Here is a 25090-nt window from a genome sequence, read left to right as displayed (position 1 = left end):
TAACAAATTGAGAACGTGAACAACTTTTTGGAAGTAATCTCAGCTGCTGCGTCGCAGCATTCAGAGTAATTTGCTCACATTGGGTTCAACGCGTCATAGAGCGAGCAAGTCATTTCATTGGACGAGAGGCATACTATGAGAGCTGGTCACAGGGATGCATTCAAATGTAGTCAGTAATTTGAGTAACTGTCGAAATGGCGAACGCAGATAAAGTTGAGCTCGAAAATCCACCAGCATCATTGAAGTCTCCGGTTTGGGAACATTTTGGTTTCGCAGTTACGTACAAGGATGACGGACAAAGACAGGTGGACCGAATCAAAGCTGTTTGTCGGCATTGTTCAACCAACATTGGTTACGCGGCTGGCAAAACATCAAACTTGCACTCTCATTTGAAAAGGCATCACCCAAACGTGAATATCACCGGTACCAAAAGAAAGAAGACTGAAGTGCAAACCCAACTCCCACTAGCATTTAAGCCTCCACCACTCGCAACAAGTTCAGACCGAGCCAAAACTATTACAAACGCCAAATATCCTTATGTTGCCATGTTAGCAAAGCGCTACCTGGCTGTATCTGCTACCTATGTCCCTAGCGAGAGGGTGTTAGTGCAGCAGATCTGCCCTTTCGGCAAGCAATGTGGACAAGTTAATTTTTCTTTAAAAAAACATGAAAATACAATGACAAGCAAGTCATAATGTCAAACTGGCTGCTTAGGTACTAGTACAGTACAGTTCAAATACAGATTATTTCAGTTCACCGAAATGCTGCACCTTAATGTTTATTTTATTATATTTATTTGAGTGAATATTCACAGTTTAATAATAATTAAAACCCCAAAACTAATAGTTTAGGTTTTGTGAGTACTGTACAGTAAAGTTCAAATAGATTATTTCAGTTCATCGAAATGCTGCACCTTAATGTTAATTTTATTATATTTTGTATTTATTTGAGTGAATACATTATTCATAGTTTAATAATAATTAAACAATCTTTTTTTTTTTTTATGTTTTGTGATAATTTTTTCTGCTGTACCGAAAACGTACTGAACCGAAGCGTGACCTAAAAACCAAGGTACGTACCGAACCAAAATGTTTGTGAACCGTTACATCCCTACTGGCTGGTCTACCTGCATGTGCCATCCGACCTCTGCAGCTCATCCAGAATGCAGGGGCTCGTCTGGTCCAACCTTCCTAAATTCTCCCAAACCACGCCGCTCCTCCGCTCCCTTCACTGGCTTCCAGTAACTCAGGGGTATTCAAACTTTTTTGTTAAAGGTCCACTTGTGAATTGTATACAAGGTCAATGGTCCGGATCAATGCCAGTAAAGTAAAAAAAACTCTCTTTTCCTCCGTACCCAAATCTTTTAAAAACAGGGGTACAACGAGCGGATACAGATTTGCTGCCGATCTGACGTCAAATCGGCGGCGGACCCACAGAAAATTGCTATCAGAAACAATGCCTGACGTGTAGGGATGGGTACCGAGCCCCGGTATTAAACGGGCCCCGGGGCCGAATTATTAAAGACCGTGGTACCGTTAAGCTCCGACATTATCGGTCTTTTTATCGGTACTAGAGACATGTAAAAAATATATGTCATATGTATTATTGCTACATAAACATTATATTGCAGTTTTAGTGTCGCCAACTCCGTTTTTAATGTCCGTCCATGATTATTTTTAGTATTTTCGATTTCTCTCCCCCGCCTGTGTGCGAGGGGGCGGGGCAGTTTACACACACGCGGCTGCTACATGCAGCAATACACACACGGAGGAGATGGCGGGGAGAACGCACTCCGAGGTGTGGTTAAACTTTACCCGTCTCGATGTGGACAATGCTCGTTACCAAAAGCGCAATAAGAGTTTAGCATGTAAGGGCGGTAACACGAGCAATTTGTCTAAACATATAGCAAAAGTGCACCACATCCAGACGGAGAAATGCACCGGGTTCGACTGTCTTTCTAGTAGCTCCGCAGCCCCATCCACGATTAACTTTTCCACGTCAGGTGTTATGTATGCTAGCAGCAACACACAGAGTTCACTAAATTATACAAACATGAGTTAATGATTAGAGGTAACTGAGTTATTTATTTTGTTAAAGTTTCAGCTATTCTGTTTACAGTTCTGTTATTATTAATTTGTATTATTATTGTTATTATTATTTAATACGATTTGTTAAAACATTGTTGTTTCTTTTGATGTGAAATATTATGTATTTCATTTAAATAAAAAGCAATGTTAGTTTTGTTCACAATTTGTTTAGTTAGTTTACCTTTTTCTTTTCTCCAAAAGAACCGATAAGAGTACCGTTAAAAGACCGGACCGATAAGCGGTATCGATAAAAGTAGTAGTACCGTTAAAACCTTAATGATACCCATCCCTACTGACGTGTTTTGGACGTAATCTCGTCTTTGTTTACATCAGCAAGCCTCGCTAACACTCAGAGCTAACCTGTACTGTAGAGCACATGTGTTTAAAAAGCAGGAAATAAAAACAGGAACTCACCTTGTGATAAACCCGCAAGAGAAAAAGCATTTGAGCTCAATACTGTTTCAGAAATAATCTTTGATGTGGTTTAGAACAGGATGGCGTTTTATCACAGCAGAATTTAACTTTATCTCCGGTATAATTCTGATCAGGCATTAGCTCCGCCTCTTTTTTTTTTTCAAGCTAAGGACCCAAAATCCGCATTTCTCTAACAGGGCTGCAAAAGAGGAGTTTGAGCAGTATGAGGCATGGCTACAATGGGTGAACCGTTTGGTATTTTAAGAAAAAAACATGTTTTGTATAGGTATGGCCTTACAATATATTTTTCCAATATAGCATGATAGGTCCACTTTAATTTACATCAGAATCAGAATTTTTAAATTTATTTTTAATAATGGGACACAGGATTCGGTCCGGATTGATTTGCATTTCGGTCCGGATACGGACCGTGGTCCAGAGTTTGAGAAGCCCTGCATTAACTGCTAGAATCCACTTCAAGACACTGGTACTAGCGTACCAATGGATCTGGCCCTTCCTACACCCAGGACATGGTTAAACCGTACACCCCAGCACGTGCACTCCGCTCTGCATCGGCCAAGCGGCTCGCTGCACACGCACTGCGAGGGGGGCCCAAGTTCCCATCAGCAAAAACACGTTGGTTTGCTATCCTGGCTCCAAAATGTTGGAATGAGCTCCCCACTGAAATCAGGACAGCAGAAAGCCTACACATCTTCCGGCGCAGACTAAAAACTCATCTCTTTCGACTCGCCTTCGAGCAATAGAATGACTAACATACACTTATATACACTAACATACACGTCTTATATACTAATAAAGGACTGGCTTATCTAAAGCCAGTTGAGTACAGTAGCACTTGAAATGTTTGGCTCTATGAAACCTGATGTACTTATATGATTCTGTTTTCTTCTAGTTTGTATCTTCGTGGTCGAATGTGAAAGTGCTTTGATCCACATATCATGGAACTGAAAATCAGGAGGTTTTGCCTAAGCTCCATACTTCACAGCACCCCCCTCTCTGCTGTCACATGCGCTCAAGTTCCAGGCTCGCTAATCACACTGAGATTCCTCCAACCTTTGGAGTTAAAGTTATTGCACTTTAAGCAATATTTATTTACAAGTCAAAGTTGCTGGTGGGAGGGTGTGTGTTTGTTGCGGGGGGAGGTTCGGGGGTCATGATAAATGGTATGGCTGAAATCAAACTCTGCATTGAGCGGATCGATAGAAATGACACATGCATAATGTACGCTCACTGTATCTTCCACAACTCTGATTCATCTCCAGCACGACAGTAATGCAACACTGTGACTCACGCCATGTGTGACGATGTGCAGAAGGGGCAATAATGTCCAGTGTCCATTCATTATTATTATATAATGACTCTTAATTAATGAAATAATCTTCGGATAGCCTGGAGAGAAAGCTCATGGTAGAAAGCAGATGGTAGTAAATGGAGCACAGTTGGTACGAGCAAGCTTGTGTCGCCTTAGCGTTGTCATGCAAAAACAAATCGACAGGGTTTACGTGGCCCTTTGGAGCCATGGCACTCGGCGTCTCTTCTGCAACACTAACCTCTCAGGTTACAGCTGAAATCAATAAGGGAGAAGTGATGAACTCAGCTATGAGAAACACAAACCCTGCATTATCAGATCTTCTTATTGAGCCAAAAGCAGAGGGTCCAGCTCTGGAGTCAATATTTGAATATGGTACTGTGTAGGCCAAATTAAGGTACAGGGAGTCATTTTATTGGGGACACTGGGGTAATAATGATATCATTATAATTGCTGCAATCACATGATTATATAGTGTAGGGTTGAAGTTAATCCTGTTGAGATCTGTTTATGTACTTGGAGGACCTTTCTTTCTCTTTTTTCTTCAATTTTTTAAATTAAAGTATTATATCAGCCCCTTTCAGCCCCTATTCATGACTTCAATCAAGCTTATTATTACCTTAGAGTTGAAATACATATACAGCTCTTGAAAAAAGCAAGAGACCACTGCAGCATTATCAGTTGCTCTGGTTTGAGACACTGGAATGGAAGGGCTGCCATACATGTAGAGATTGAGATTCAAGAAACATTTGGAGTGGTCTCTTAATTTTTTAAGGAGCTGTAATATATTTATTTATTTAAATCTTTAATTAACCAGGAGAAATCTCATTGAAATTCTCTTTTACAAGACAGTCCTGGCGAAGCTTGTTTAGAAACGTATCATAAAGTTTGTAGTTTTTTGTATTTTGCAATAAGATATGAGGTCCTTGACCGAAAAGGATGTACATTAGTTGGATAGGACTACTCTTTTTTTTAATAAGCTATGCTTTCTGCCTTCCTGCTTCAACTAACTTTGTTTTTTTGTGTTCCCTGTGTGTATATACTGCTATTGCATTAGCTGAAAATAAAAGGGTAATTTTTGCACTATGAGAACATATGTTTTTGATATACGAGGTTGTCTGATAATACATTAGATACAATTGGAAGGCTGTACTTTCCAGTTTTATTGAGTTCTTTTATATTGCAGTATTTCTACTTATACTAATGTAATAGATGGGAAATGATCACCCACTGCTGCATAACATGGAGGCAATAAGCAGCATGAGTAATGTGAAATGCTCCTCGAAGAGCCCCTCCTGTCTGACCACCGTCTGCAGCCAGAAACAGAGACTGCTCCACAGACAGCTTGTTTCCATGCACCCACACCTCTGCTGAAATCAAGAGGAAAAACAGAAGACAGCGTCGTCTCAAATCCGTCTGCATGACTAACCATCACACACAGGGACACTTGACAACTTGATGAACGGTCTCTCACGTTAGCAATAAAAACATGGTGCATCCGCTGCAAAACAGCAAGTTTAGACAAAGAGGATGTAAAAAAGGAAAAGAAGAGGAACTTCCTCTACAAGTTCCCATATCCTTACACCCTCGATAGTAAAGCAGAACAAACCACATGTTCAAAACTCAGGTAAAAAAAGAAACGTAGGAACGCTTCCTTAAACATCCTCAGCTCTCTTAATTTCGTCTGATTCTTTGCAGACACTTCCATTATTATATTTGGCTATATAAATAAAACATTTTTACTCAACTTACCACAACTGCACTATGTGGTCAGAGCTTAGTTCAATGGGAAGTCATAGTATTTTTGAAACGGAAAAAATATATTTGTTGCTTCAAAATTAAACAGCTAAAATCAACAATATAAATTAGATAGGGAGGGAAACCTTATCATCACCAGTGATCACACAAAACAGTAAATCACCATATCAGGCTGAAATAAACTAATGTATTTAGCACTAATTTAACTAGAGTTTACAAAATATGTATGGTATAAAACCCCATATATTTAAATGCAATCCTTGCGATTACATTTTGAGCCTCCTTAAGTCATGAGCAAAAAAAAACTTAAATTTAAAATGACCAAAGCTGCCATTTCTGCAAACCAGACCTAATAAAGGTTAAACAATAGCATGGAATAAAACCAAAAAAACCTTTTAAAGTTCACTAACCCTCCCGTTGTCTTCGGGTCAAATCTGACCGATTTACTACTTTCATCAATCATAACTTTTTTGTTTTACATTCGATTGCATTAAAGAGCAAATTGCAGGTTTTTTTTTTAATACATTTATGCTTAACCTTGCCTGAAAATTACAATTAAAAAAGTGAATGCAGGATTTGATATGTTTTACAAGACATAAGGGCAGGAATTCAGAGGGAAAGAAGCAATTTTGAGCTCTGCTACTAAAAACTGCTTTTTTTTTAACGTCATACGTCAAACGCGTCATATATCACATGGGGGAGCAACTCTCTCTGACTCCTTCTCTGCCCAATCCGCGGTAGTAGTTTGTAGTTGGTTTGAGCCGTTGTGATTTAGTGAGCTGGTATTTTTTCGGTAATTTTACATTGCATTTCACAATTTGTAATCATGGTGAGCTGGAGTTTGTGCAGGTTGCACAAACTCGAGCCTGTCAGCGTCAGGACATCGAGTCCACAGTTTCCCTAACAGGAAAAGGACCGGAGCTAGCGTTCGTTCCTGGGTGCGTTGTGCGAGGTGCATCCACCTCCCTGCAGCACATACTCTCCACAGCCGAAGCCTATCAAACAAAACGTTTATCAGGAAACCGTATTATCTCTCTCTCTCCCCCCCTTCGCTCCTCTCTCTCTCTCCCCTCCGGTACAAAGCACTGTAAGACGTAGTGTGGAGCTGCATTAGGCAGGGCTGCCAACACTCATGCATTGAGCGTGAGAGTCACGCAATTAACCCATATCCCACACTTGCCTTTCCTCACGCAAGTTTTCGTCCAAAATAAATGTATATAAATATAAAAATAAAGTGAAGGAACAGCAATCCGAGCGGTCTACGAAATGAGACGGTCTTCTGGCTTAGTTCAGTAAAGTTGGAACGATATTGGGAGATTCTGATTTCAAGGATCAATAACTCATGAACAAAACGTTATTCAGACACAAATGACGTCTCCTAAGTGCCGTGGTAAGGTTGACAACTAACTACAATCACATTTTGATTAAAAAAAAGCCAATACGCGCCGCCCTCCGAGCTGGACACATTACATTGGTCTTCATCTGCAGCCGGAGAAGAAACGAGTGCTCAGGGACCGTCTGCAAAGTGCAAATCCGAAAAAAGAGAATACAATAATATTCAATCACTATTATACAGCTTATTACTACCAAACTCATTACACACATCAATAGTGTTATGTTGGTCATACTACAGCAAGGAGTTTGGAAGAATATGCTATTGAATAATTTTGGGCAATATTTATAATGTAAAATCTTCAATAAATATGGCATCATCTTCAATAACTCTACTATTATACAGTATATTTCTACCAAACTCACTATTTGCATTGTTGTTGTTAGCATCTGGTTAGCTAGCTGCGCTAACGGATATTAGAAGCTGTTTCTCAAACAAGGAAAAGGAGAGCTCTGTCCTGTCAGACTGAGAGAACTACAGTTTAGTGAGGTTAGGGACTCTCTGTTTAGATAGTTAACTTTAGTCTAGTTATCTCAGTGGGTCTCAAACGTTTTGGTCACCATTTATGAGAATAAATGAAAAACAGTTATGAAATACTATGACAGTAAAACAAGAATACAGTTTAAAAGGGGAGTGATTTGTAAAATATCCATAGAGAAAAAGAAAATCTGTTTACAGTTCTGTTTCATATGGGTGTTGAGAGATGTATCCATAAATTCATTTTGCTCTCAAAGTGCACCAGGTTGATGCATTTAACTTCAATATCGAAAAAAAAAATCTTCCCGGGGGAGCATGCCCCCGGACCCCCCACATGTAAAATAGCACTTTACTTTTGCTTACACCTACTGTATATGTCATTGTATATGCTGTGAGCTGATTATCGAGCCTTCATTGTAAGAGTCGTGGGTACACTGTGTATGTGCGTATTCCACTGTAGCGCCCGGTACTTTAATGGGAAACCCTAGTTTGTACATGTTCAATACACTTGTAACACTGTACACATGGACATGGTTTCTTTTTTCGATTCACCAAAAAAAAAAATCTCACTCCAAGCTGAACTCAAATGTTGGCAGCCCTGCATTAGGTAACGCGAGATACGGCTGATACTTGCACATTCGTTTCTGTTATGGATCAGTGTCAATAGTCCTGCCAGTAACATTACTATATTATCAATACTACTTTAGTTATAGCCTGATATATGATAGCTAACTTTACAATGTTCTGATGTGACCGACGTTAGCTAACAGCTGTCTGTAGCTAACGCCGGTCACTCACCAAGACAACTGCTCTGTTCTCCACTGGTTCTCCACACACCAAAGCTCCATTTCTCGCCGATGGCCGTTATTTCTTCAAGTCCTTGGCTGCTCCTGGTCTCTTGGACGCATAGCAGGCTCATAATTATAATCATATGCATTCCAATATATATTTTCAACCTCTTCTGTGTCAAAACTAGCATTGTGATCCATGTTTATTCATACTTTAGACCGGCCGCTCTCCCCCATGTTACATCACACGCGGGAGGTCACGTGGGGAGGCTTTTTTTACGCGGAAGTAAAAATGTCTTACAAAAACGACGCCAGATGTCACTGTCGTGTATATCTCTGTATATTTTTGGGAAAATCTATTGTATTCATCATTTTCCTACACATTTATTCACTGGTGTGTCTAACCTGCAAGTTGCTCTTTAAGGCTTTATGATATCCTTCACAGTAGACATTTGAACATATACAATTGCTGATCACCACTTTCATTGAATTTTGGATGATTTAGTCAACTTTGTAACACCCATGGTGTTCCCGGTCAAAAATGACCGCCATAAAGAAAAGGAATTAGTAACCATCCGGATAAGCTAAAACACACACACAAACACCCACACACACTAGATGTGTCCCCCCCCCCCCCCTTATGTGCCCAATCCCCCCCATGTGAATCACACCTGACACACACACACCAATTTGACACATTTCCCGCTCGTATGTGCCCATCCCCCCACATGGATCACACCTGGCACATGCAATACATGTTCAGTGTCTATTCTTTGTATATTTGCGGCAGTTCTTCATATACACCAGTAGTCTGATACAATATGTTCAGTTTGAAAGGGTTTTAAATGATTCATGGTTTTTGTGTTAATGTAACAGCATTTAAAACAGGACCATTCAAATTTGACCGCAAACACCAAAGTAAGGGGGGAAAACAAAGACAATAGGAGGTTAAATAAAAACATGGCATCAAACCAAAAATACTATAAAATAATTCAATACTTGTAACAGATGTTTATCAATTATTGCAAATTTAGCCTAATGCTTCACTTAGCTAGTGGAACTGCAGTAGTTGCTGTCTGGTTCTCAGGCTTTCTGCTCTTTCTACGAGGTTATACAGAAAAGTCACCTGAAAGTCAGGGGAAATAAAGAACAGCACTATTTGTCCTTACTACAATCATCTTAAACTACATTTTGCTTATCCATGCCTTCCAAACTCTTTCAAAAAGTCATAGAGAGTTGTACTGCAGATTAAATCCATGTTAATCTGCAAGTAATCTGTGATCCTTGGCAGCTAACATGAATACACTAAATGTAGCCAGAGTGTTAAACCTTAGTTTAAAGCTTTACCAACCAGGCGTTGTAGGTGTGCATTTTGTTCCGAAAAACGATGGTTTGAAAAGCACATTTTTCCCCATGAGAAATGACATCTCCTGTTGCGACTTTCTCCTGAAGCGTGAGAAACTCATAACTACACTTCATGCAATTTGTCTTTGTATTTGCACTCAGCGAATGAAACATAATGAACCTCCCTAACTGAGTCAACAAATGTAATATACCTGCTTTCCATGTCAAAATATACAGAGACACCCTGACCAAAATGTATCAGATTAAAAAGACAAAAACTACGACCAAGTGATATACCCAAATCCAAGCCACCCTTGAGAAACTCCAGTTTAGGTCCCAGTCAGGGAGTAATCGTGAGCTCTGAACACATTTCTCAGAGAACATTGCTGTGGTGCGGTGCTCCCCATGGGACTCCAGCCACTTAGCTCCCTTGACAGAGCCATAACAGATCCCAGGAGGGTCTCATAATGGCATGCAGGGCAAGAGACAAACTGATACAATTTGCTCAAGGACTTATTGGAACTTACGGTTATTAAAAATCACCTATTAGAGAGCTGAGAGCATCAGCAGATTGCACTTTCTGAATCATCCTGGTGTCATCCTTGGGGCTAACGTGAGCAGTGACAAATAAGTGAACACACAGGGGGATAGAGAGAGCTTAGACATGCAGAGAGGAAATCAATGTCAGGAGGACAAACCTGCAATCGGCACACAATCTGTGTATGTGATATTATGGCCATTTCCCTGTAACAGTATGTCCAGAATTAAACTAATGAAGAAAATGTGTGAATCACATTACGATGACTTCTTGTTGTCTAGTTCAATAGCATACACAGTGAATGAACTCCTAGATTCAGGATGTGAAAGCATACAATACTTTTTGTACAAATAAAATATTTCAGAACCAGAAAGAAGATTTTTGCATCTCTAAGTCTCTAAAATGTAAACATGTTTGGCTAAATGAGTCATAACCCACACATCCATGATAGTGGGTTAAAATGTGGATTTTGTTTTAAAAGCAAAAAAATCACTAGCCAGACAGCTTGGAATCACTGTACTAGAGCAACTGAACAATCTGATCCATAACATTGCTCAAGACACTTGCAAAGAATTGTGACTTTGCATATTTGAGTTGTTTATACAGCAGATTAAGTTAAAAGATTTGTTTCAACAAAAAAAGAGAGAAGATGTTATTAAAGTGCACTCCGCCTAATTGTGTTTTCTCCTATCAATATCACATTCAGTCCTCATCACATATCTGTTAATGGCCTGCAAAACAAAGGGAAGAGCTGAGACAGTTGTAAACATGCGTTTCACTGACTGCAGGTGAGGCAGTTTGTGTTTTCTAAATACCTTAAGTCTTGCTGTTGAGTCCTCACAGATAAGCTTGCAAAGACGGTCCACAAACTCCTGCAGGCTTATCTGCGAGGACTCAACAGCAAGACTTAAGGTATCTGTATTGGGGGAGATCACAAGCCCCAGTGAACGGTCTCTTTGTTTTTCTTTTGCAGATACATTACCGAAAGAAAGAAAGAAAGAAAGTGAGCAACAAAGCCTCAGTATTGTTCAACTTCATATGAGCCTCACACTTCCTGCTTCTGCCCCAAGTGATGTGTGTCCCATTCCTCGCACAGAATCTGCAGCCCCAGCCTTTACTCTGTCCTATCAGTGTTCAATGCTTCATTCACTACCACCATTTCCACCCTTGTCTCTACCATCCTCTACCCCACTCCCACTACCTGCCTCCACGTCTAGTCTCACTGTGTCCCCCGAGCAGGGCAGCAGGGCAGCAGCCCGCAGACACGAGCCGCCCCCGCCGTCCACTCTGCTGCTGGAAGAGAGGCACAGTGACTGCTAACCCGACTGCCATCCGTGGCATATCAAGAGAAGCAGAGCATGCATCTGATTAATCTTTGTCCTAATTAGATCCAACAATTAACCTGCTGCCACCGAGCTCTGCAGCCCCATGACTCTGCGTGAGCTGCAACCCCCCGGTACACAAACGCAAAGCAAACTTTCTGTTTTCAGAACAAGCAACTATTGCCAACTTATAGCACAAAACCTTCCGTGTGATATTTCCACGAAAAGGTTGAGAGCTCAGGGGGGTTTCTGCTTTTCATTTCAATAGCGCTACATTTCTCAGCTTTTAATTCAAAGTCAGAGGAGACACTGAGGAGTTTCATAACAAATTAAGTGCGGGAGGCAAAGCAGAAAGAGAGGGGGGGATCCAATCTTCATTAACATGGAGATACTATACTCCCCGATGTGAAAAGCCTTGAGGACATGCTTGTTCACTCACTGACTGGATGCTTTGAGCATGCACTGTCTGCAGATATTTGGGATGCCTGTGTTGTTACAGGTAGTGTGTCCTCTCAACCATGGGCATCACAGCCATTATATGAGGGTGGGACAAGTCCCCCCCACTTTTTCAAATGATTAGTTTAGACCCCCCCACTTCTACCATGTGGAAAGTCCGTAAATCGTTTTATCCACTCGCCGCACTTTGTAGAGTGCTGTGTCAGTGCTTCACTATCAAATCCATTCCACTTGCTTATTGAGAGAATGCCCAAATCAATGAAACTCCGTACCATGTTTTCACTGGTACTGGTACCAAGGCAGATTCTCACATAGTGCGCGCATGTTCAAGGAGTGTTGCCATAGTTGAACAGCTCAGATCTGTTGTATGAAGCGATGCCGGTAGCGGAGGTAAGGCACACACACCAAGTATTGAGGACATTGTTAATACAGCGAAAATCAAAGCTGACGATCTCTTGATTTGATATGTTTTCTCCCCCAGACAACATGGACATAAGAACAAAAAATTCAAAGAGGAAAGTAAGTCTTCAGCTGTAGCAGTTAATCAGTTAACGGCGGCGGCGGCAAAAGCGTCTCACTTCTGGAGAGGAGTTTCGTCTTTATGTCATGATAGAGAGATACAAATACTGAATAGTTTAGATGAGAAAAGGCATCGAAAGGCCAGGTTACTAGTATTTATCATGTAAACAGGGAACATGAATAACCAGATCTCATGTAAACACCATGATGTCCATGTAGAGACGCAGTAAGTGTGTTTTACTGGAGCCTTAGTTCGGTAAGAGATTATTTTCTGAGTTCTTTAAGGTACTCTCTCTCAAAATGGTAATGTGCATTATTTTTTGATTACACTTCTTATCATTCAGAAGGTTTTTGTGTGTGTTTATGTTTTACTGAGTGCTTATAGGCAATTTCCATCCCAGTATTCAGTTAACTATTTATTTTCTGTGCACATAGAGAACCGCAGTGACGCGTCGTAAAACCCGGAAGTAAGTTAGCATTTTTAGCACTTCCGGTTCCTTCCTCAAAAAGCAATGCATTTTTTCCATACGGTTTTGGAAAATAGCTCGAAATAAGGTCTGTGGTTGACACAAATTTAAGAGATAAATCACGTTTTGTTCTACGACATTAAATACATCAGCAGTGACCCCACTGGAGATTCTTGAAGAGTTTACGTGTCTGAAAAACGATGGTTGTTACCGAGTGGCTGAATAGGACTACAGAAATTGTCGAGGCCGTTGTACGTCATTACGCCGAACACGTTAACACTCCCGCTAAGTTTGTTTTCCCCTGTGTTCTGCTTGAAAGCAAGTACCTGCCTATCTTTAGTATCTGTATATCTATATCTGACCATTAGAATCTGTATTTTTGAAATTGTCATTTTTAACACCGTAGTTTTACAAATTATAGAATAATTAATTACCAGTCTTTTCCAATTTTACTCGGCAGTTCGTTTCGTTAGTTAACGTTAGCTAAAGCTAGCGCTACTAGTTAGCTACGCAATGGTTTGTTGCTTTGCTCCAGGTTGCAGCCACAGGTCTTCGCATGAAACGTGCTTGTTCTATCGTTTCCCGGCCAATGTTTTCCAAAGGAGAGTCTGGATTCGTGCCATGAGGTAAGCTGACGTTACATTTTTGTCCATGTCACGGTGAAATGTAAATGATGGGTAGTGACTGTATCGCCGTTTTAGAGATGGCGCTGCTGAAAAGACCGCAACATCAGTAAAGATAATGAATACATCCTATTAAAACCTGTGTGGCTTATATGATAAGTCTTATTAGTACAAGCAGCATAACGTTTCACCATGTAACTAAAGATTGTAGTCAGGGAAATCAGTTTGACATATTGAACTAATAACAAATCCCCTCTGGCTGGCAGAGAACTCTCTGCTCCATAGCTTCTCTTGGACGTAAAATCACATGTACATTTTACATTTATATTCAATTTAATATTCCATCCCTCACATACTTTTGTATATATAATAACTTATATTTTGTTTTTCTTGTTATGCTGCTGCAACCCAAACATTTCCCAAATTGGGATCAATACAGTAATATCTTATCTTAATTAATTAAGAAATATAACTATTATAATTAGTGTAGCAGCTGACACCTATTTTCAATATGGATTAATCTACCATTTATTTCTTTAGTTCAATTTTCATCTATAAAAATGTCAAAATAGTGAAAATGTTCACGAGACTTATCAAAGTGCAAGGTTATATCTTTAGAGGTTTTGTTTTAGCCTATTTACTGTATGTCTTAATGCTCTTAAAGTATATGTGACGGTGTGACTTCCATGAAACTAATATTTTATATCTTCCCAACAGACGAGCTGACAGAAAACCTAACACTCTAACAACCACAACATTGCAAAGGCGAGTAAATGTAAATTAAAAACAATTCACAATTTTTTTATTTCTTCTTCCTTGCAGTGAGGTGAAGCAGACCTTTCACTTGGTGCCAGTAAGGATGTTCCTCACGCAGGCTGAATGTTTCTCCTTCCTTACTGACACAGAAGCCCTTGATTTGCAATGCTTCACTAATTGTCATTTCCCTGGCTCCGTAGGGACACTTTACCTCCAGCACAGCGGAAGACCCTACCAGACCATCTGGAGATGCCCCCAACATTCCTGATAGGGAGAGCCACAAATCTGACTCATGGACCTGCATCTGGGTTGCAGTGGTGAATGCACTGACGCCCTCACATTCATTCATAGTCCCCCACTGTACAGACAAAACACCATCAAGGGCCTGTTGTTGCCCTAGCACCCTGGCAATAAAGGAAGCAGTCACACGCTTTGACCTCAGGACAGCTCCAAAGTTGCTGGCAGTCAACCTTCCTTTCCTGAACAAATGCCAGTTTGGGCTGGTTCGCTGACCAGTGGTAGCCACCTGAATTGCCCTCTGTTGCTCTTCAGACAATGCCATGCTTGCCACAATTGCCTCAGGTCCCTGATGCCCAACAGATTTGATAATTTCAGGAACAGTAAGTGTTTCCAAGCTGTAGTGTTCCTCTTCTGGCTCGGGGGAGAGAAGCCAAGAAATTCCTGAAAACCTGCCCCCGAGTCTGTCCCTCAGCCAGTCACGATCTTCGGAGGTGGGCTCTCTTGTCAGCGGGTTAAATTAGTTATTGGTTTCAACAGTCACATTAAAACAGTTACTAAATCAGCTTACTATCACCTAAAGAACATATCTAGGATTTAAAGACTGATGTCACAGCAGGATTTGGAAAAACGTGTCCATGCTTTTATCTTCAGTAGACTGGACTACTGCAATGGTGTCTTCACAGGTCTCACTAAAAAATCTATTAGAAAGCTGCAGCTGATTCAGAACACCACTGCTCGAGTCCTCACTAACACTAAGAAAGTGGATCACATCACTCCTGTTCTGAAGTCTTTACTCTGGTTCCTCACTGACACTAAGAAAGTGGATCACATCACTCCTGTTCTGAAGTCTTTACTCTGGTTCCTCACTAACACTAAGAAAGTGGATCACATCACTGCTGTTCTGAAGTCTTTACTCTGGTTCCTCACTAACACTAAGAAAGTGGATCACATCGCTCCAGTTCTGAAGTCTTTACACTGGCTTCCTGTGTGTCAAAGAATAGATTTCAAAATACTGCTGCTGTTTATAAAGCACTGAATGGTTTAGGACCAAAATGTATTTCTGACCTCCTGCTAAATGATGAACCATCCAGATCTCTCAGGTCTTCAGGGACTGGTCAGCTTTCTGTCACCAGAGTCAGAACTAAACATGGTAAAGCAGCGTTCAGTTATTATGCTCCAAATATATGGAACAAACTCCCAGAAACCTGCAGGTCCGCTTCAACTCTTACTACTTTTAAATCCAGGCTGAAGACTTTTCTTTTTGTCGCTGCTTTTAATTGAACTATTCATATCTTAGACTGCACTGTAACTTTTATCCATGTATTTTTTCTTTTAATGTTTATTTTATTAGCTTTTCTTTTTAATGACTGATTTTAAATGCCATTTTCTTAATGTCTTTCATTTTTTGTAAAGCACTTTGAATTGCCTTGTGTTGAAAAGTGCTATATAAATAAACTTGCCTTGCCTTGCCTAATAAAGATTTCATGTGACACATACAATTGATTTGTTGATGGGAATTAATGTGAATAAATTAACTCTAGGTTAACGGTACTCTTGCTATCACTACTCACCGACACTATAAACCTTGTCCCTCATGCTAGCCCTGACAACACCGGTAAGCACACCTTCATCTAGGCTGCAATGTTACATGTCCTGACTTGTAGTGGTTCTCTCCTCTATCTACCCTCTTCTTGTCATCTTTGTAAAACGATATCAGACTGGTAATTGACACAGCCATGACTTCTAGTTAAATTCAGTGTGGCTAAAATGAAAAGCTTTGTTAAAATATGCAAGCACGCAAAAGTCAAATTCAGCTTTATTGTAAAAATTCTACATGTGGTATACATCCAGAAATATCGAAATATCGTTTCCCACAGTGTGACATGTATACATAAAACAAAAAGGGCCTAGATAAACGTGGTATACATTAAACAAAACAAAAAGGGCCTAGATAACCGGGGTATACAGTTTAAAATGTTAATATATTTAAAGTGTTCAAAGTGCAGTTTCAGTGCAAGTCAGTTGAAACGATCTTAAATTGGCGTGACGTTGAAGTCGTACGACCCTGCTGCTGTACTGGCTTGTAGTTCGTTTTTAGCATAACGTTAGCATTTCGCTTTTGGCGACTAGATTTATGATTCAAAAATTATAAAAGTAGGGTTGACATGTGGAGATTACCCGGCTGAACAAAACGTGATCCCTCTCTTAAATGTGTGTCAACCACAGACCTTATTTCGAGCTATTTTCCAAAATCCTATGGAGAATTTGCATTGGTTTTTCATGAAGGAACCGGAAGAAGTTTACTTCCGGGTTTTACGACGTGTCACTGCGGTTCTCTATTACATAGACTAGCTAATATTCTACCTACTACTTGGGACTTTGAGTCTTCAAAATGTCCAATGTCACAGACTGGGACTTACTTTAGAGTCAGTTGTATTTACATTCAGTATGACTTGTTATGATTAAATGTGAAAAAGTGTGTCAATAAATAATTATCACTTCACGACCTCTCTTGACATCTAGGTGCTTGAGAGTGAGTCAGAGGCAGAACACAGGGACAGTGGAGAGAGGTCCATTGCTGAGGTGAGTGATGAAATGGAAACTCATCCCAGAATTTTAAGGGAATCAGTGGGGATATTGAACAGGAAACATTTCAGTCAAGGGGCATCATGTGACCAATATAGACGGAAGAGCAACATTTATTTGAACATTTAACTCAACTAGAAAATGCATTTCCTGCGGAAGATGCGTGCGAATGCTGTAAACTGTGAACATTTATGGCTGAATTTAGCTGAAAATGCAGAAAAAGCTGAATATGTTATTAGCTGAATGGTAGCTGCTTTTAGCTATAAAAATTGAGAAAAAGCTTAATATTTAAAAGAAAAGGTTTAAAAAAAGGTATAAACAACAACAAGTATAGCCTCATTGTCCTGAAATAGCTGAATAAGTTAATAGTTGAATAGTTTGTGCAGTTGAAAGTAGGCTGAAGGAGTTAAATATCAGATGTACGTTGTAGTAGTATAAGTTCAAGTAGCATTACATCTAAAGGGCTTTTCTTTTGAAGGGGTGTTTGGTTTTGGAGAGTGTGAGAAAAACTAAATGAGATGTCTGACATCAATCAATGGGAGGTTCACCCATAAAAACAATGGTTAGGTGGGCAAAGGCCTTTGGCTTGTTTGTGTCTTTGCATATGTATTAGAAACATCCAGTGTGTGTGTGTGAGAGAGAGCGAGAGTGTGTGTGTGTGTGTGTGTGTGTGTGTGTGTGTGTGTGTGTGTGTGTGTGTGTGTGTGTGTGTGTGTGTGTGTGTGTGTGTGAGAGAGCGAGAGTGTGTCTGTGAGAGAGAGAGGGTGTGTGTGTGTGTGTGAGAGAGAGAGTGTGTGTGTGTGTTTGTGTGTCTGTGTGAGAGAGAGAGAGAGAGAGAGAGTGTGTGTGTGTGAGAGTGTGTATGTGTGTGTTAGAGAGTGTGTGTGTGTCTATGTCTGTTAGAGAGAGAGTGTGTGAGTGAGTGAGTGTGTGTGAGAGAGAGGGTGTGTGTGTGTGTGTGTGTGTGTGTGAGAGAGAGGGTGTGTGTGTGTCTGTGTGTGAGAGAGAGTGTGTGTGTCTGTGTGTGAGAGAGAGAGTGTGTGTGTCTGTGTGTGTGAGAAAGAGAGAGTGTGTGTGTGTCTGTGTGTTAGAGAGAGTGTGTGTGTGTCTGTGTGTTAGAGAGAGTGTGTGTGTGTGTGTGTGTGTGTGTGTCTGTGTGTTAGAGAGAGAGAGAGAGAGAGAGAGAGAGAGAGAGAGAGAGAGAGAGAGAGAGAGAGAGAGAGAGAGAGAGAGAGAGAGAGAGAGAGAGAGGTGAAGTGTCTGCTTTATGCTGATGACCTTGTTCTGCTGTCTCCTACTGAACAAGGACTACAACAACAGCTGGACATAGTAGACCAGTACTGTAAGAACTGGGCCCTGGCAGTCAATATGAAGAAAACTAATGTCATGGTTTTCCAAAAACGCCCCAGATGTCAGGAGAACAAATACCAGTTTACCATAAATAATCATATCATCGAACATAGTATGAGTTACACCTACCTCGGTTTAACCACAACAGCATCAGGAAGTTTCAACATGGCAGTGAATGCACTCAAAGAAAAAGCCAGAAGAGCTCTAAATGCAATTAAGAGAACATTTTATAATGTCCAAATTCTAATTAAAATCTGGCTCAAAATCTTTGATAGTGTGATCCAGCCCATTGCGCTGTACGGTAGTGAAGTATGGGGTCCACTCAGTCACCAGAGCTATACCCGCTGGGACAAACATCCAACAGAGTCTTTACATGCAGAATTCTGCAGATACATCTTACGTGTTCAGAGAAAAACACCAACAAATGCATGTAGAGCAGAATTAGGCAGATACCCACTGATCATTAACACTCAAAAGAGAGCACTGACATTCTTTAACCACCTTAGGTCAAGCCCCCGAGACACCCTCCACTCCAAAGCCCTCCAAAGCCAAGAGCTAACCCCAGAGAAGACTCCCCTATGTCAGCTGGTGCTGAGGCTAGCTGCCCCCTCTCAGAGCCACTCTGACCAGTCTCTCAACAACACTGCTCTCCAAACACCAATCACAGTCAAACGCATTATAACACAATGTAAAGACAACTATTTACAACATTGGGAAGAAGAAACTAAAAGCCAAAGTAGATTAGAATGTTACCTGGCTCTAAACAGAGAGTATGAGCTGGCAGAGTATCTCTCTACTGTCAGAGATAGAAAGCAGAGACAGATCCTAACCAAGTACAGGCTCAGTGACCACAAACTGGCAATCGAAACAGGAAGACTCAAAAGATCCTGGCAACCAAAAGAGAACAGAGTATGTGGTCACTGTACGACAGGTGAGACTGAGACAGAGATGCACTTCCTCCTGAAGTGTCAAACATTCAACCAAGTAAGGAGCATTTACTGGAACAAATTGAACTTGTAAATGTAATTGTATCACTGTATATATATATCATCAATAATATGTAAACATTTGAAATGTATGTTAATGTTGTTAATTATTTTGTATTGTGATGCTTTGGCAACATTGTTTAATTTAACTTTCATGCCAATAAAGCCCCTTTGAATTGAATTGTGTGTGTGTGTGTGTGTGTGTGTGTGTGTGTGTGTGTGTGTGTGTGTGTGTGTGTGTGTGTGTGTGTGTGTGTATGTGTGTGTGTGTGTCATTCACTGTCCCTCAGGTTGTGGCATGTGTATACATATTGGGCAGCAAGGTGTGCCTTGTCTCCTTCTCCTAGGAGTACTCTCAGTCTTGAGAGGTCATCAACCTCCTTGAAACCTGGGATTGAACTGTGTGTGTGTGTGTGTGTGTGTGTGTGTGTGTGTGTGTGTGTGTGTGTGTGTGTGTGTGTGTGTGTGTGTGTGTGTGTGTGTGTGTGTGTGTGTGTGTGTGTGTGTTAATTGTTACAGCTCAAATGCATTGCAATGGCTTCCATGTTAAAAAAAAAAAGACTTTAAAAAGCTGAATATTTTAAAAAGTATAACATATTTTGAAAAATTTGAAAGTTTCCCATCATGTGCTGAAAAGGCTGAATAGTAATACTAACTAATAAACATATTTGAAATGTACAATCTTAAGTTTAAAGTAATGCACTGTGAAATTGGGGGACGGACAAAAGTGTTTCACATGATTCCCCTCAGCTTTGAGCTCTTGTTTAATGAACAATGGTGGTTAACAATGGTTAGGTGTTTCACATGATTCCCCTCAGCTTTGAGCTCTTGTTTAAACATGAACAAGTGTTTTAGCTTTTTTCTTTCAGTCACTGTTCCTATTTACATGCATGCAGTATGGGAATGTCACACAAACTGTCATGGTATAAGACAGTTGTAAATAACGAGTGATGTGTTTCAGTTGCAAACTTCATAAAAAAGGTCTAGCCATTTAATTTTAACAACTTGTATGGGGTCATATCCCCAGCAGCGTGTTTGGGTGACAGGATTGCGGAACTGACTGCACTAAAATTGGAAAATATATTGGAATAAGCGACAACTAATGGATTGAAAGTTGCCGAATGTATGGGCGACACGTGCTGTTTATATATACATCTTAAGATAAGATATACGACTTAAGAAACGTCTTTAAGAGACAAGGACACGTTCAACTGGAGGATTTTTAAATCGAGTTTGGCACTACGCTCTGCAGGGAATCATGCGTTGACTTCTCTGGAAAGTTTGCGACGTCTCCGGTAGTCTCTAAACCGTTTAACGGAGTTGAATGTTCGACTAACCTGTTTTGAAGTGCTCGGTGTTAGGGTCGTGTGTTGTCCTAGCATGGTGCTGTGGAATTAAGACCGTCTCCTGTCCCGGTCCGGGCCACAGTCTCTGAGATATCGCGTCCCTGACAACTCTGACAGGCCCGCTGCCCGTAAAAGAATACAAGTAGTCCATGCTGCTAATGCTACTGTTAGAACTTAGCAAGGTTAGCTAACTACAACCCTGTAAAGTGTTACAAAAAGCCCACCGTCATTGTTGTCAAAAGCACTGTTGTCACAGGCACAAACTCGTGGTGTGAAAATCCTCAATCACTGTATACATTCCAAAACAGGAACTATATGAAAAAGCCCACAGGCAAAACTTTTTGCCCCTAGTGGAGTCAAGCAGTGCAACGTCAATAGACTAGCTCTGTTTACAACAACATACTATTTGGCCTACTTTTTTTAAGTGCTGACAGGCAGGGTCGTGGATGTCAAATAGTGTAGCCTACTATATTTGAAATAACCCTGGGAATCCAAAGGTGAGAATACTTTGTTTAGCGTAAGTCTGACATATTATTGAAACTACCACTACTGATACTTTTTTCAAGGTTTTCATATAAAAAAAAGAGAATGAATCCCATAAGAAACTGGCCATGAGAGAATATTTATTTCTGAAAATAGAACCTTCAAATACATTTTTTAGGAGATTTGGAAGACAACATGTCAATAAGGAAATTAGGTTTTACATTTGTATTTTATGTTTATTGATAAAAATGACTAAATATATGACGTTGGGTCAAGCTCTGCATACTATTAAAGGCTACAGTTTTTACTAGGCCTATATTTTATTTTAAATACATTGATTAGTTGCAGATTCAGTTCAGATTGGAGACATTCACAGATTATAATTCAGATCAAAAGTTATCATAAAAATACAAAAATGTAAAAACGTTATAGCCTATCTGTTTAAGAATGCAACCTAGCTTGCCCCAACCCAGCCCAATTTCCAGACTGTTGCTATTGTTATAGCTCAAGTGGCTTTACAGCACCCAAGAGAATGACATCCCTCTGCCTCCCACCATAATAATATTCTAATAAATTGAGATTTTCACATTCGGAGCCAAAGTACACTTCTGTGCCCGACTAAGGGGGCATAGTGAGAATTTAGAGAACTGTGACATAAGTGGCTGCTCCTCTAGTGACAGTTATGGAAGGAGATGGCATTTGAGGCGTGTAAATGAATGTGGAAAAGGGAGAAACTGACAGACCAGAACAGGTTGTAATAATTGGGAAGCGGACTCAGGTAGAGAACAGAAAGGACTGTAATGCCTTATTCATCAAAGGGCACAGCAGTAGTGAGATAGGAGTGTAAAGGAATCCAGTAATTCTTTATATAAACTAGAGGAGTTATCGCGCTGATTTACATTGTCCTTTACAGGAGAAAAGGTAAAGCGGGAAATGTTTATTCCAATCTGACAGAGAAGTACCTGTCTACTTTTCTGGGATCTATGGTAGGTGGACAAAGGAGGAAATAGCTGTTATATTTGAGCTCATACAACCGGGGCCTTATTCAATACTGAATGTGCTCTATCTGCTGGTGACATCTGGTAGTGCATGCTTTAGCATCCTTCATCAAAGTGCAGTTAAAGAGCAGCAGCAATCAGAATAAAATACAACTGATGTCAAGATAAAATCCTTTCCAAATTAAATGAAGATATTTAAATTAGTATAATTATACATTTTTCTTGTTAGGATAAGATGTTACTTTATAAGTCCCAGAAAAGGGAAATTTGCAGTGTTACAGCAGAGAAGACGAAGAGGGAGAAAAATAAAGCAAGACAAAATAAACCAAGAAGCAAAGAGAAGAAAATAAACAATAAAAACCTAATATAATAGACAGACTAAATATTGCAATTAAGTAAGGCTGTTCTTCCCCCAACTTGCTAATGATCAATTCATTTCTTTGTAAAACAAATTGATTAGTAGAAAAATAGACGGTAAATTAGTCTGCAAAAAAGTAACCATAAAAAAGTAAAAAAACAACAGTCCAAATTCCAAAGAAAATCAGCAAATCCTCCTCACATTATGAGAATCAGTAGATGTTTGGAATTTTTGCCTTAATGCTTGAATGATTATTTATGGGTGATGGGGATACATTTTCTATCAGTCAACCTGTCACTGCACACTTCAGCTTGGCTGGATTTCTGTAGGGAAACCCTGAAAGTAAAATAATTTGGGAATTCACCGAAGAATTTGGGATGAAAAACATTTAATTTGAAACCTAATCTTACAGAAGTACATAGCCTGCAGAAAACTGTAAAAAAGAAAAATGCAACCAACTGAAGTAATCAAAACACACATTTCAAATCAGTTTACTTTCAGCCTCCCTGACTCTGATGAGGGTTTCCCTTGACAGTCAAGAGAAACACCCGCAGTCAGGGGACTGTGGGTGTTTCTTAATGTCGAGGAAGGCTGCTCCAGAGCCACTATTTCAAGCATACTACGTCATTGAGTTCCGCCGAAGGACTGTTCCAATGTCCAGACTTGGAATTCTACCGAGGCCGGCGTACTTTGTAGCGGGAAATTTCGAGGCTACACATGTGTAGACTCCGGTCTTAAAATCCCCACAATGCTTTGCGCACGGACCAATTTCCAAATCTTTGGTGGAAATCGCGCTCCATTTAAGGTGGGGCCTCGCATATGACGCACACCTGCACACCTGTTAGCCTGTTCCACAATTCTTCATTTTCCGAGGCTAGGAATGATTCTTGCCTCGCTTCTGAAGCAAGTGACTCGGAAGACATGTGCTACCAAGCAATAATAATAGATATATTTTGTAAGCGCTTTTACAGGTGCTCGAAGATGCTTTACAGATATAGTGAAAAGAAAATAACAACAAATAGCCTACATATATATAGTTAAAGTTAAATTCAAATAATACAAAAACAATCACACATTAAAAGCCAGATTGAAGAGGTGAGTTTTTATGAGTTTTTTGAAGTTGGTGAGATCAGTGCAGACTCTGATGGGTTGTGGGAGTGAGTTCCAGAGGGAGGGGCAGCGAGGGAGAAGGCTCTGTCCCCCCAGGTCCGGTGATTGATGTGGGTGGGGATGGATAGGAGGTTGGCTTCTGATGAGCGGAGGCAGCGGGAAGGGGTGTGGTGGTGCAGAAGGTCTGTGAGGTAGGGGGGGGGGGGCTGGTTGTTGAGGGCTTTGTAAGTAATGAGGAGGACTTTGAAGTCGATTCTTTGACGGACGGGGAGCCAGTGGAGGTTCTGGAGAATGGGAGTGATGTGGTCTCAGGAGCGGGTGTGGGTGAGGAGTTCTGGATATGTTGGAATTTATTGAGGAGGTTGGATGGTATGCCGAGCGTAGAGGATGCTATTGCAAGCATCCTCGACATTGAGAAACACCCTTTATGTGGCCCTCTCTGACCTTGCAGCAGGCCCTGCTGGTACACTTGGCACCAGAACAGTATATTTAGACAGGTCTCAGACTGCCCCCCCCCCACCCCCCACAGGGCTGTGTAGCTGCGTGATATACTGTGTTGTTGTACAACTGCCCAGAGCGCTCATCAATTCATCCATAACATCCTCAGAGGGGCTGACTAGCTTCCTCTCTGCGTCTCAACATCAGACCAAAACCAGGAAGCTGAACTACTGTTTTCTGTGAGAAGTCATCCACTCTGTAATTTATCTTTTAGTGTGACTAAAGATGGAAAATGAGGAAAACTCCCTCTGTGCTCATCTAACAACATGAGCCTTATTGCATGGGAATTATGTAACCTACTTTGTTCTAACGGGCCGTATTTTGCTTTTTGGGGTTTTCTCTTTCCTGTAGTGTGTTATATAGGTTTTTGTGCATGTAAATGTTCTGTAAAGGCTAAAATCCAATCACATCAATCACAGCAGTGTGTTTGTGAGAAACTAACTATGGTATGAAGGATTTTATTCTTCGTCATGCCTTCAACGTGTAGATGTATATTGTTTAGGGCAGCAATGTGACGTCACAGAAGTGTTCAAATCTGGATCAGTCTGTATCAGATCCGTTGCAGCCCCATTTTTAGAGATTTGGGTATGGAGGAAAATAGAGATGGTTGTGTTTTCTGACACTTGGGGAGTTCCCTGGAACAACGGGGACACATATTCATTTATAAAAGACGTACAAAAGTGCATTTTGCATGATAGGTCACCTTTAAATATGTATTGCTTAGTCTCTGAAATATAAGGACATCTCTAAGCAGTTGACCAATCACAACAGAGCCGGCCAGCTAACCAATCAGAGCAGACTGGGCTCTGGTTTCAGACAGAGGGTGAAAAGAGGTGCTGCAGCACAGGCAGTATGAGAAAAAT

General features: G+C 40.5%; 1 protein-coding gene across 7 annotated transcripts in view; it reads right to left on the bottom strand.

Moving 5' to 3' along the window:
* The window catches only part of oxr1a (oxidation resistance 1a), a 252747-nt gene that overhangs the window by 72150 nt on the left and 155507 nt on the right, over nt 1-25090 (bottom strand). Inside the window, exon 1 of one of the 7 annotated variants that reach the window (XM_079692954.1) lies at nt 20772-20998. The exons of 4 other annotated variants lie outside the window; for them this stretch is intronic. In XM_079692954.1, the coding sequence (XP_079549080.1) occupies nt 20772-20931 (160 nt within the window). In that variant the 5' untranslated portion in view covers nt 20932-20998. Of the gene's footprint in view, nt 1-20771; nt 20999-25090 lie in introns of those variants that run through there. 2 more of the 7 variants (XM_079692950.1, XM_079692953.1) reach the window with 2 other exon arrangements.

Source organism: Notothenia rossii, assembly GCF_949606895.1.
Source record: "Notothenia rossii genome assembly, chromosome: 7".
Taxonomy (NCBI): Eukaryota; Metazoa; Chordata; class Actinopteri; order Perciformes; family Nototheniidae; genus Notothenia; species Notothenia rossii.
The sequence above is the reverse complement of the archived record's forward strand: the minus strand, read 5'-3'. Positions and strand labels throughout refer to the sequence as shown.